General features: G+C 31.5%; 1 protein-coding gene across 1 annotated transcript in view; it reads left to right on the top strand.

The window, feature by feature from the left end:
- Positions 1-283: 283 nt before the first annotated feature.
- LOC133176083 (uncharacterized) overlaps positions 284-12865 on the top strand; it is a 35622-nt gene continuing 23040 nt past the window's right edge. Inside the window, exons 1-3 of the mRNA XM_061311255.1 lie at positions 284-620; positions 11483-11586; positions 12482-12627. Coding sequence (XP_061167239.1) covers positions 365-620; positions 11483-11586; positions 12482-12627 — 506 coding nt within the window. The 5' untranslated portion in view covers positions 284-364. The remainder of the gene's footprint in view (positions 621-11482; positions 11587-12481; positions 12628-12865) is intronic.

The following is a 12865-nucleotide window of genomic DNA, read 5'->3' as shown; positions in this document are numbered from 1 at the left end:
TCCATCAAAGCATTCTTTCTTTTAATGCATCATTTGTCAGAGCACATTGTTTTTTTTTTTTTTTTTTTTTTTTTTTTTGTATGGAAGGTTGCTCATTTTAATCAAATGCATGTTGTTGAGCTTAAAAAGTAAGGACCTGTTCTATTACTAGAATCTTCGTTTTAGATATGTCCTTAACTTAACTTGAGACGTGATTGGATTCTGTACCAGTATAGCTGATGTCATCTATATATAAATGAAAAATTATTGCGAGGACATTAGACCCTATTGAGGTTGACCTAGAGTAGGGTCTCATTAAATTTAAAAATACCTGCCAAAAGTGCACCTTGCAAAAGGTCAACCAGCAGTAGAAAGGAGAACCAGAATGATTCTGAAGCTACTTTTCTTTGTCCTCTTCCTATTTGAATGCCAATGTCGAGTGGTGAGACCTCACCAGAACTGTGTAAATAATGTCTGTTACTTTGATTTTAACGTTGACTACAAGTTCACCATGATGTGGTACAACTACACAAATATTCTCAGTCCGGAGTTTTATCCTGTTTTAATGAAAGACGGAATACTTCAAAGGCGGATTACAAGTAATGAATGTGGAGATACATTCGTTCCATTAACCATAGAAGGTATACATTTTTCCTCAAAGAATTTATTTAAAAAATTGTTAACTGAGTTGAAAAGGGGTTTTTACTTGTACACAGTCTATCAATTAATTTTCAATATTATCATTCAATTGGACCATAATTTTTAATTTTCCTTTAGTGGGAAACATTAAATATCAGTCCTATTCTTTTTAAAATAAAGTTCACTATAGTTTACCAAAGTTCATACTATAATACCTTGATATTTGATTTAGTTAGATACTTTCAAACGTTTTGAATGGTAGTTTGATTTACTATGATACTTTACTCTAGAATCATAATAATTTTTGTTGTTGAGATTTAGGCCCTTACTATCTTTTGAATTCTGAATCAATTATGTAGTCTGTGAAAATAATATGTGAGTTTTGAAGTTATAGAAATATTTTTTAAATGTAAAAAAAAAAAATCATACAAGATTCAGAGAACACGAAATACAACAGTTGGAAATAAATAGTAAAAAGACTTTTTTCTATGATTTGTTACATGTATAGTTAAAAGGCTTTGATTTACTATAGTTTGCAAAAATTTAAATACTCATATTCAATATAGTAAGAACTTTTAAAATTACATTTAATATAGAAAAAAAAGTAAGCTATAGTTTACTATAGAGTTATTTTTTCAAAGATCTTGCCCTAAAAATGTAAGAAAATCTAGTTTCTATTTCATTCTCATGCATAAAGATAAATAGGTATCGCTTTTAAAATATTTTTAAAAAAAAAAAAAGATATTGGAAATGAAATTCTGGTTTATTTTTAAGCACTTTAAATAAGGTAAAGTTAAATCACAATTTAATTGTCAGGCATAATTTATTCCTTTTGAAGATAAATTTTCTGCTCTTTGAAGGCATATTTTAAGCTCATTAAATTTGACAACTAGTGTAAAAAAGGGAAATCTGGGGACTGCAAATGCGTAACTCTTTTTAACATTAACTCAATGATACTTATAACAGCGCAAAAGATGCAAAATGTCATAATTCATTTAAAGGAAAACGAGGAGGAAATCAGACTGATGTTCTGACAAATACCACCAATTATAAATCAATCACGGAACTTAATTAATACGCATCAAATGCACTGGAGCAAATGTGGAATACTTTATCTGAGGAAAGTTAGAGTTCAATCTATAATTACATTAATTACGGTCATAGATTATATTTTTGTCTCTTAACATCCGTGTAAACGTATAAAGTTTACTTTTCTTTAGAAAAGAACAGGTAATTTACACGAAAGGTTTTAAAAGGTCAAAGACAAGAAAATTTATTTTTAATAGAAGTACACTCATTATATTTGTGTGCAATGAAACGTTTAAATCACAAGTAATTATTTTCCTTGTTTTAAGTTACACCTTTTTCTTTTTTTTTTTTTTTTTTTTTTTTTTTCTTTTTTTTTTTTTAGATTGGACGGTTTTCAATATGTGACATTACACTTGTATTGAATTTATGCTTAAGTAATAAAATGCACTTGTAAATTAAATATCAAATTCAAACATATTAAGAATATCCTTTTTTTCAATATGAAAGAGAAGAAAATGTTAGAGTTTTCTAAATACAGAAAAAAGTGAAATATTCTTACAACAGCAACAAAAAATTGTTTTTCAACTGTTATTTACGATCACCGAATTATTTATTCTGTCCCTAAACTGCAAACTGTCAAAGGACTATTGCGTAATTTGCAAATAGCTATTTACAATATATTTCTGTCGTGCTCCTTTGATAATTTGTAATTATTAATGAGGTATACACATCTTTTCAGAAGACCACATTATGTGTTTTGAATTAATCAAACACAAATCCTCACGTATTAAGATTATCAACCACATAACGAATTATGTATGGACCCTGCTCAACAAATAACGTTTAAATTTCATTTTCTTAAGCATATTTTTAATTTTGTTTAATTCATTTCGCAACTAGGATGCTGAAAATATGAGTAAAAAAAGCTAAACGCAAAATATTCAAATGAAGAAATACATTCTCACAGGTCTAGAGAGGGACAGGGGTTCCCTCTTGAAATTTTCAGAGTTATTAAATTCCTATGATTTCTCTGTAAAAGTATTAAAAAGTATCGAAAATTGACCTTAGACCCCTTAAGAAACAAAATCCCTCTTACGTGTAAAAGGGTAAGTAAAGTAATTAGTGTATTTGACGAAAATTGATTCCCTCCGCCAAAGCACAAGAAATAGGTTTTTCAGAATTGGGCAGTTTGTTGACCTATTTTGCGTGTTGAGTCTGTCATGTTGAATCGTCCCCTCCGAAAATAATCTGGATCCGTCTTAGCTGCAGAATGGTAGTTCACTTTTATAGAAAATTCGGAGAGACATACCAGACAGCTATATACAGCATCCTAGTATGATATAAACCTTCGATTTACGCTGCCGCTTTTTTTCTTGTATTATATGACTGTGTTCCTCCATTAAAAGTAGATTGTGTTTATTAATTGACCATATATTTTATTCTTAACCTTATAAGGTTAATAAGGTTTTAAAAATTCGCATCTCTAAGTCTGTGTTAGGGTCGTGATAAATTAAGTCTATTAAAATGCATACACCTGCCGAGTTAAATATAAATAAACATTTTAAGAGGGTCAAATAACATCATTATGATTATAAAAATAATAAAATATGTATATAAAAAAGAAATTAGATATAAACACGGAAGTGTTATTTTTCCATGACCCAAACTTGGACGTCGTAGTGCGAAGTTTTCAGAATATGTTCTCCAAACACCATTGCTTGAGTGTTGTCTGATTTTGTATTGGTTTATGGCACGATGTCTGTGGACTTGCTTACATTGAAGGCTTGCTGATAAGCGGAGCTGTGTTACAACGCGAAATGTAATAACAACGCAAAATGTAATAAACCGGAATTATTGCATTTTGCGTTGATATCAACGCAGAATGTAATAACGCAAATGTAAAAACTGAGTTTTTAGGATTATTACATTTTGCGTTATAACATTTTGCGTCGAGATTTAGAAAAATGCAACAAAGCAAAATGTAATAACACACTTTTTGATCAGTGAGGTTGAGAATAATTTTCAATTGAGTAGTGAATGAAGAAAATAAACGGAAAGAAAATAAAACAAAAGGAAAAATAAACTTAATGTGCTTTTTTTTTAACATTAGATCTGATTTCAACATATATTGATTTCATTAGCCATTTAAAATCAGTTGATATTCAAATCATAGGTGTTGCAAATTAGAAACGTGCGTGTGCACGTGTGTGTGTGGTGGGTAGGTGGTTGTGGTTATTTTGTTGATCATTGTATCAGGTTGCTTTTGATAGGGACAGAAAAGAAATCAATTTTTTTTACTGGCAGGTTAAATATAACGGGAAGGGAGTTTCTTGACAATTAATACTGTTTTACAAATGTGCATTGCAGACCAGCAAAATAAAATTCTCTCTCTCTCTCTCTCTCTCTCTCTCTCTCTGCAATGATAAATGGATAGTTTCTACATGCGCATAAAAATACAATGACCAACCTACGAAGTAAAACCTCTACCCCCCATCCCCCCCCCCCCCCGGCTTATCTTCGCCAGACATACGCATGCACTTCTAATTTGCTAACCAATGTACACATGCACGTCGTACATGCATATCAAAGACTTTTAATGGACCCAGGGTCAATTAAGAATGTTAGTGATGGATATATAATACATACTGATTTCTAAATAGACATGTCAATGAGAGTTAAGTTAATGTTTTATAAGTATTCAATAACAATGTAAGAAATAGAGTTTTAAAAAATAAACAGTAACTGTTAGCAGGTTGGGGGGAAACGTAAATTCCGCTATAATAGTGGTATATCACTATTATAGTGAGATCCCGCTATATGTTCAGCCGTAGTTGTCCTCGATTTCATCAAATAACATACTTGCTGTTTAAAGCGCAAGTTATGATGGGTATAAAAATGTACAATAATTGGCAACCTTACATATTATGAATTTTATTTAATCTTCTGCCGATGCGTTTGATAATGCAAACACACTTTTTAAAGCGGAAGTTACATTTTAAACATAGCAACCAGTGATTGTGGTAGTATTGAACATAGACTGACTCTTAATATCTCTCACACAAGTGCACAAATTAGTGCTTGTAATAACTTTCAACCCATGTTGGAATAGGTTTGTCGAATTTACGTAAGAAAAGGTGATTTTTGCCTGCATAGTTACTGGTACGGAGGCCCGTTATGACAAATGAAAAAAAAAAATGCTCAGCACATGTACAATTAAATGGAACCGATTTGTGTCGTCTAAATCGTAAGCAATACATACGATGTTACTTTTACAAGTAATCTTAAGTTCGTGTATAATGTTTCCTTTCTTGATTATGAAACCATGAATTTAAATGATTTATCTCAGCAAGAAAAGAACCATTTCACTTGTGCATGGAATTATCTGTAGACGTGACGTAAAATAAATTCCGCACGATTTATTGATTCTCTAAATTGCATGAAACTTTATATTTAACTACGTTATGCATTGGAAAAGAGACAATGAAATCTTAATTACCAGAAGTAGATTTTTCTGGTGTAAATAAACGAAATACAAGGAAAAACAGAAATATGAAGATAACGAAAAATGCCATTTGAGCAATAAATTTTTTGTAGAGCGAAAAGGTAGGATAAGGTGCTATGGAGGAGTACGCGTCCCCGTCTCAAGCATGGACTTTGCAAAATTCATTTATTAATTGTTATCTTGAATTAGTGCATCGTTGTCTGCGCCACAGCCGCTAAAATATTAAGCCCGCTTTTTTAACTACACAGAGGCCATTATTTTCACATTGAATTTTCTTCGGGTACGGTTATTTTTTCGTTTTTCCCGATCATGACAAGGAGCATACTTGTCGGCAGGGGATGTTTACTCCTCCAAGGCACCTGATCCCACCTCTGATGTTTTTAGAGGTCCTTGTTTGCTCTGTTTAAAATTTGCATTGTTTTAATGGACTTTTGAATTTGAATACTGTTTGTTATCTTCATATTTCATACAGTATTTTAAGCAAATTGAAAAAAATGAATCCATTTAATTTATTTTCTGCCTTAAAGTGCAAAACTTGAGTAAATTACATCATATTTTTTTTAAATCTATTTATTTATTTTCTAACAGAAAATGTACAAAATTAAGTGAAATAAATCATTGCATTTTCATCCATTTATTTATTGTATTTTTCTGTCTTAAATTGTATTAAATTATACAAAACACAGGTATATCTAAGTTTGGATGTAATTGACATAATTATAAACACAAATGAACTTTCAACTCATTTTGTTATTTGCAAGCGGGAATAGGTGGATTTGTGATTTTTTTTTTTTAAAGTGGGAATAGGTGGAAGACACTCTCAAAACCGAGACCCCTTGTTGTTCGTAATGTGTATCGAATCAATTGATATGTAAGACATTAATCCCATGTGCAGGTAATATGGTATATTGCTACATAATATGGAAAGCTGACGATAGAAAAAGTAAAGTCATCACATGTACCATGTAAGTTTAGTTATTAATTTGCCATCAATCTCTTTCTCTAGTAAAATATCAGATATGAAGCAGTTGTGTCATACTCTCTGGTGTCTCTTATCAATAATTTTCAACATAATTCTATTTTTGGAAACTGCAGCTATATCATAACTAAATTAACCTTTAATTACTGTAGTGTCTCATCATTACGTGGTTTAATCATAAAACATGTATTAAGCAACAATGTTTCTTCTGAGAAATTACGCCAAATATTCCCAACAAAAAATAGTTTAAACTTAATTTTTGATAGACTTTTGAAAAAGATTTTCTTTTTTTATATCTAAATTTATTTGTTGTCATAAAACAAAAATTAATATTTTACATTTTTTTTTAATATTCCCGAAACTAATGTCATATAATATGTTTATAATTACCTGTTGAAATGACATCTTACGTATATCATTGTTTACGATTTATTTCAATTAAACTATACAAATAGGTTTCATCAGAATAAAGTAAACATGTAATGAGCTTTTTTTTGTCATAGCGGGCCTCCATATCCGTTACCATGGAGGCAAAAATCATCTTTTCTTCTGTAAAACCGACAAACCTATTCCAACATGGGTTGAAATTTATTACAAGCACTAATTTGTGCACATGTGTGAGAGAGATTAACAGTTAGTCTTTGTTCAATACTGCCACAATCACTGGTTGCTATGTTTAAAATGTAACTTCCGCTTTAAAAAGTGTGTTTGCATCATTAAAAGCATCGGCAGAAAATTAAATAAAAATCATAACATGTAAGGATGCCTATTATTGTCCATTTTTATACCCATCATAACTTGCGCTTTAAACAGCAAGTATATTATTTGATGAAATCGAGGACAACTACGGCTGAGAATATAGCGGAATCTCACTATAATAGTGATATACCACTATTATAGCGGAATTTACGTTTCCCCCCAACCTGGTTAGATTTAGTAATGTCCGTAAAAGCCGTAACGTTTGTCTCATAGTCTTAGGTTTGTCTGTCTATTTAAATAAGCGAGTTTCTCCAATTATTATATGTGTTAATCAATTTTGTGATGTTTCGCAATGAACACAAAAATAATTATATTTTGTTTTGTTACATTTTGTTTAATTACATTTTGCGTTGCCCTCAACGCAAAAATTAAGTAACGCAAAGTTTAACAATCAAAAAGTACCTTATTACATTTTGCGTTCACCACAACGCAAAATGTAATTATTCAGAAATCCCGTTATTACATTTTGCGTTATTACATCATGCGTTGATTTCGACGAAAATGTAATAACTCAAAATGTAATAATCCCAGTTTATTATATTTCGCGTTGAAACAGAGCTAATCTAATCTTTCTGGACTTTATCCTTGTATCAAATGAGGAACTACATGTACAAAGAGCAGCATTAAACTCATACAAAATGATTGATAATCCTGCAACAGTCATAATTAGAAAAATTCATCAAGATTTTTAATCAGTGCGACCAATGTGGATCACAAATATTTACATTTCAAAAGTATTTTGCTTAAAAATGTGTGGAGATCTACGGCATTCAAAACCCAGTAACACGGGCAGGGAGTCAAAAGGTTAACTGCTAATTGATTTATATTTCAAAATCCCTGTTTTATCATTTGGGTAAGTTACAATTAATATTAGAGCCAATGCAACAGTTTCTGTTCAATGTAAACGTGGATTTTGAATTTCGCTTATGACGTTGCACTCGCAGGGCGTTGAACCTTTGAGAGGTTATGCGTTTTATTTTGACCTCACAAAGATTCAACGCCCTGCGAGTGCAACGTCATAAGCGAAATTCAAAATCCACGTTTACATTGAACAGAAACTGTTGCATTGGCTCTACCATTAATTGTAACTTACCCAAATGATAAAACAGGGATTTTGAAATATAAATCAAATTAGCAGTCAAGGCAAGGAGTTAAGCATTAAATTATTATTTTTTGAAAGAAATAGTCTCATAACTGCAACAGCTAACGCGCTTTACTCAATATGTTAGCACACACCACTGCAGTTATATGATTATATCTTTTAAAAAATAATGATTCAATGCTTAAATAAAACATAATAAATAGAGGATATTCAATGTTTTGTAGATGAATATGGAATTTCACGAGTGGGACAGGATTTTCACAAGTGCAAAGTACGAGTTAAAATATCAAAAAATCCTGCCTCACGAGTGAAATAAATTCCATATTCATCTACAAAACATTGAATTTCTTGTGTATTGCATTTTCTTTCATTATCTCTTTGCCTCAGTCTTTTCGTTACACAGTATCATAGGCTGTGACGTCGTAGTTAAGTGGTTGAGAAGTCTTAGCTACGCAATTGAGGAATGTTCGCAGCATTGTTAAGGCGTACTTCGAAGAAATCAGCTGAATATAAACGAGCATAAATGCATACCTTTTTAAACTGAATTTATTTTTGTAAAGGTACTGTATTATCACATGACTTTAATATTATGTGAAATAACATTGTATACCTCGCTCTGTACTGAATTTGGTTTGGTCACGTACGTTATTTGACAGTCATTTGACAAATGCTTGTACTGTGTACTGTATATGTAGGTCATAAACAAATTTCAGTATCGCAAGGGCATACCCTAGTTAAAATCAAAAATTTAAGTAATAGATTGTATCTATATAACTTGTAGTTTATGGAAAGTGCTGCTGCTTTAAATAGAATTCGCATTTTATTAGTTTAAATTCCAAGTTATCTGACTTTAGTCGAAATATGTATGACCTTCACCAAGTATTTTATATATTTATTAATTTATGCTCTCGATTTCAGGAAAGCAGCAGCACTTTTCAAGTTAAGGAATGTGTCCGTTATGTATATTCAAAAAATGGTCAACATCTATTAGGGTGAATTCACCATGCATCGGACACCCTTGCACTCCAACAAGTTCTAGCGATATCGCTACCGACCGAACATTATCAAAATGGAACTTAACATGTAGTATGTGGTTAAAATATAAATTTTTGACACAATCGTGCCCTATTAATTGAGAAAATATTATTAAAAACCGATTTTTTCGAAATAAGTCAGAATTCACCATGGATTGGACAATATTCACCATGCATCGGACATACGATATTTAAACCAGAAAAATATCATACATGTACCTTGATCTCGGTGCTTTAAAATTAGTCTTCTAATTAAATTTTAATGACTATTTCAATCCACAAATATGAAGAGATTTTAGTTGCATCACATCGCCTTAGAGAGGCTTTACAATGCTAGTAATATGGCAACTCGCGCCTTTGTCTCGTGGGTTATAATCATCTAGTTTAAAGAAATAAATTGAGTCCACTTCTAGTCGTCAAATATCGATAATTTGTATTTTCACTGAAGATTTAGAGTTTCTATTTTCTATTTCCGTAAACAACAGCTGTCATTTGGGTTTTACATGAAAATGAAAGTGATTACCATGCATCGGAAAGTGTCCGATGCATGGTTAATTCGTGTCCGATGTAAGGTGAAATAAACATACTAGTTAAAAACAACTCTAAAATATATTATACAAACATTGAAGTAAAATTTTTGAAAAATTTCTTCTGTAATATTATCAACTATTGACAATTTTTACCAAGGTCCGACCCGTTCCGTTGACGTCTATTTAAAAGAACGACAACTCTAAAAATTGCAAAATCGTAAAATTCTGGCTACTCCCCTTTGATGATGCAAAATATGACGTAATTTCAAGGCCATTGTTGTGGTATTCTTATCACAACATGAAAATAAAAATCGGCATCATTAAAAAGTTTAATTCTTCACCTTTAAGACAGAAACAAGTAAAAACACGGGGAGACTCAGGTTCAATGAAAGTTTATTTCTTAAGGTAGTCCGCAGCAAGGTATGTGTCCGATGCATGGTTAACTCACCCTAAGTGTATGCCCTTGCGAAAAGGCGATTTAATGAGGCACATCGGCGTGAAACATACACACCCTGTAGATAAAAACACGGTAGAATTAATTCAATACATTCTATCGATAGTTTTTAAACAATGGCACTAAACAAACGTTTCAAATTTGTATTATTGGTCTACCTATGATTTGCAAATAATATTCTATTTAATAATAAAATGCATTTTTCACTGTGAAAGAAATCACTTGATCCGCCTCTCACCGCACATAATATGCGTCAAATTTTACCATGATGACGTTTGGAACCGCAAATTATTTCATTTTTCTGTTATTGTAAGGAATTGCAGTATTTTGTGATGTCACAGTAAACTTTTCCCGTATAAAATAGGACTCTCCCCCTTTATGAAGCCTTAACAGAGCTGCGTTGTAAACATGGTTTTTAACAACATATTTGGAGAAACTTTGGCAGTTTGAGTCTCTGTCAGGATGGTTCATTGACTCTCTCTCTATCTTATGGCAAGCCAGGGAGTTTTTTTTTTTTTTTTTTTTTTTTTTTTTTTTGCACTCTTCGTGAAGGGAAGAAAAATCGAGAGTTTTGCCACGCATCTGATATTCTCTCATACTGTGAGAATATCATTTTGATATCCTTTCACACTGTGTCAGAATATCACTTTTATTCAATAAATTAATTACAGTATTTCACTGTTGAAAATGTAATAAAATATGCATACTACAAACAAATAAATAAAAATGAAATATTGAAAGGCAGCTACATTGTACTAAATTATTGTACTAAACTGTCACTGCCATGATCCTGATCATCAGAAATGATGCTTAACTGAGAAACAATGATTTCTGTTATACTGAACAGTTCTGGGGTGTGCTCTATCCCTTGACAGGTGAGGAACATTTCTGCAAAACGCTGTGCAATGCTTTTGGACGACTTGACCCTATCGGAAAGGAACATGTTTATATGGATAATGAAATAAATATAGATTTTTTTTCCAAATCCGCGGCAGAGTTAGCAAATTTTAATATTCTCTTAATGTCCGATTGCCCTAAGATACAGATATGATTTTTTCGCCATGTCGAAAGAATCAAGATCCATTCTGGTTATAGTTTTCTTTGTGTGCTTTCGCTTTCCTCCGACTATTTCTGTCTGTTGCAGCGAAGTCTCACGAAAATTTTAGCAGTTTAGATCTATGAATGCTATTCAAAGGTATAACTACAATGTCAGACTGATCATTTTTGGCTGCAATGACAATCTGAGAAAAAAAAGCGCTTAAGAAAAATGTGCAATGAGTTATGTACCAAATATTTCAATGAGATATCCAAATACATGTACGTAGAGTTTTATAAATTTCTCATTGAGACATAAACTGAATTTCCTACGATAGTAGAGTACAATGAAAGTATATTTAAGAGAACAGGAAATCCCCAATACCTCTTTATATAAGTACAATACAGAAATAATGTCATATAATGTTTCTTCCCGACAGAATTCAAACAAAATGTCAGTCCTGGAGATGGAAATTACAGAATGGTATACGCTATCAATGGTCAGATTCCCGGACCAGATGTTGTTGTCTTTGAGGACCAAATCGTAAGTACTAAAATTGCAAAGGGCAATCTTCAGAGAAAGTTGGATTTCAGAAGAAGTCAAATTTTACATACCTAATAACTTAGACTTCTATGGCGGTCTGTTATGTGACTGCTTGTTATACCTAGCCTACTTCCAGTTTTTCCTTTTCTATTTCTTTCTCAAAAGATTTTCTAAGATATTAGTCTTTCACAGATCGCCATTTCCAATTCGTAAATGCCACTTGACATAATCTTGTACCCTGATAGTATTGTTAGAGTGTCTAATCAGTACATACTAACTAAAGTAGTTTTTATAATTTAAAAAAAAGATGAATTGTGTAACTTTTCGTACCTATTGGAATAGAAAATAAAAATCTAACGCAAACAGAGTACATGTAGATATCATGCCTTATCTTATTTTCATTTTATTTAAATTTTGTTTCAGTAAATTTCAGATGTTTTTTTTTTTTTATTTTTTTCATACAAACCCTAGGTTTAACTGATACAAAGAATGTATTTTCAAAAACCTTTAATAATTAGATAAGGTATATAGCAACACTGTATCTTCAATAAAATTCCTATCTAAAATCACAGTAAATCATGCCTTCTTTCAAAGTTCAATAGACCCTATCCTCGTTATGCCCTTTTGGCAATTGCGTTTAAAGTTCTACAGTTTTATATCAATGATTACTCCGTTATCATCATGTCAGTTAACAATACTGAAGTAAATTATCACTATATGAAAACTCGAAAAGGTAATAATTTTACTTTTTTAAAACTATACATTTACCTAAACGTTCAAACCATTTCTGAATGGGGGAGAAACTGTCATGATGATGTTTATTCGATGGGATCTTTGGCATATATATGCATACTTTAAACATTTTCATTAAAAGGATGAAATCAAATATTTACAGGTCTCTGTTCGTGTGCACAATCATCTGAAAATTGAAACGGTGACTATTCACTGGCATGGCATGGTTCACAGAGGTACACCGTTTATGGACGGCGTAGATATGATAACCCAGTGTCCCATTTTACCAGGACAAACATTTGAGTACAGGTAAGCGTAATTTTGAAATATATTTGTTTTTGACTTAAGTCATTATGAAGTAGGCAACACAGATCAAACGATATAAACTATTTTTTTTTATCCAATCAAATGGCGTGTTACAACCAGAATTAAATTATTTAACTATAAACGAAAATACTGAAATGATATTAACTTATTTTAAATACAGAATCTCTTTAACTGTTGAGATAACAAAAATGGATTGTAAATGGTCAATGCTGATTTTCTT

This window comes from Saccostrea echinata, unplaced genomic scaffold (assembly GCF_033153115.1).
Source record: "Saccostrea echinata isolate AGI-Se365-2 ecotype Australia unplaced genomic scaffold, CSIRO_AGI_Sech_v1 ptg000065l, whole genome shotgun sequence".
Classification (NCBI taxonomy): domain Eukaryota; kingdom Metazoa; phylum Mollusca; class Bivalvia; order Ostreida; family Ostreidae; genus Saccostrea; species Saccostrea echinata.
Note: the sequence above shows the minus strand (reverse complement) of the source record. Positions and strands in the feature narration are given on the sequence as shown.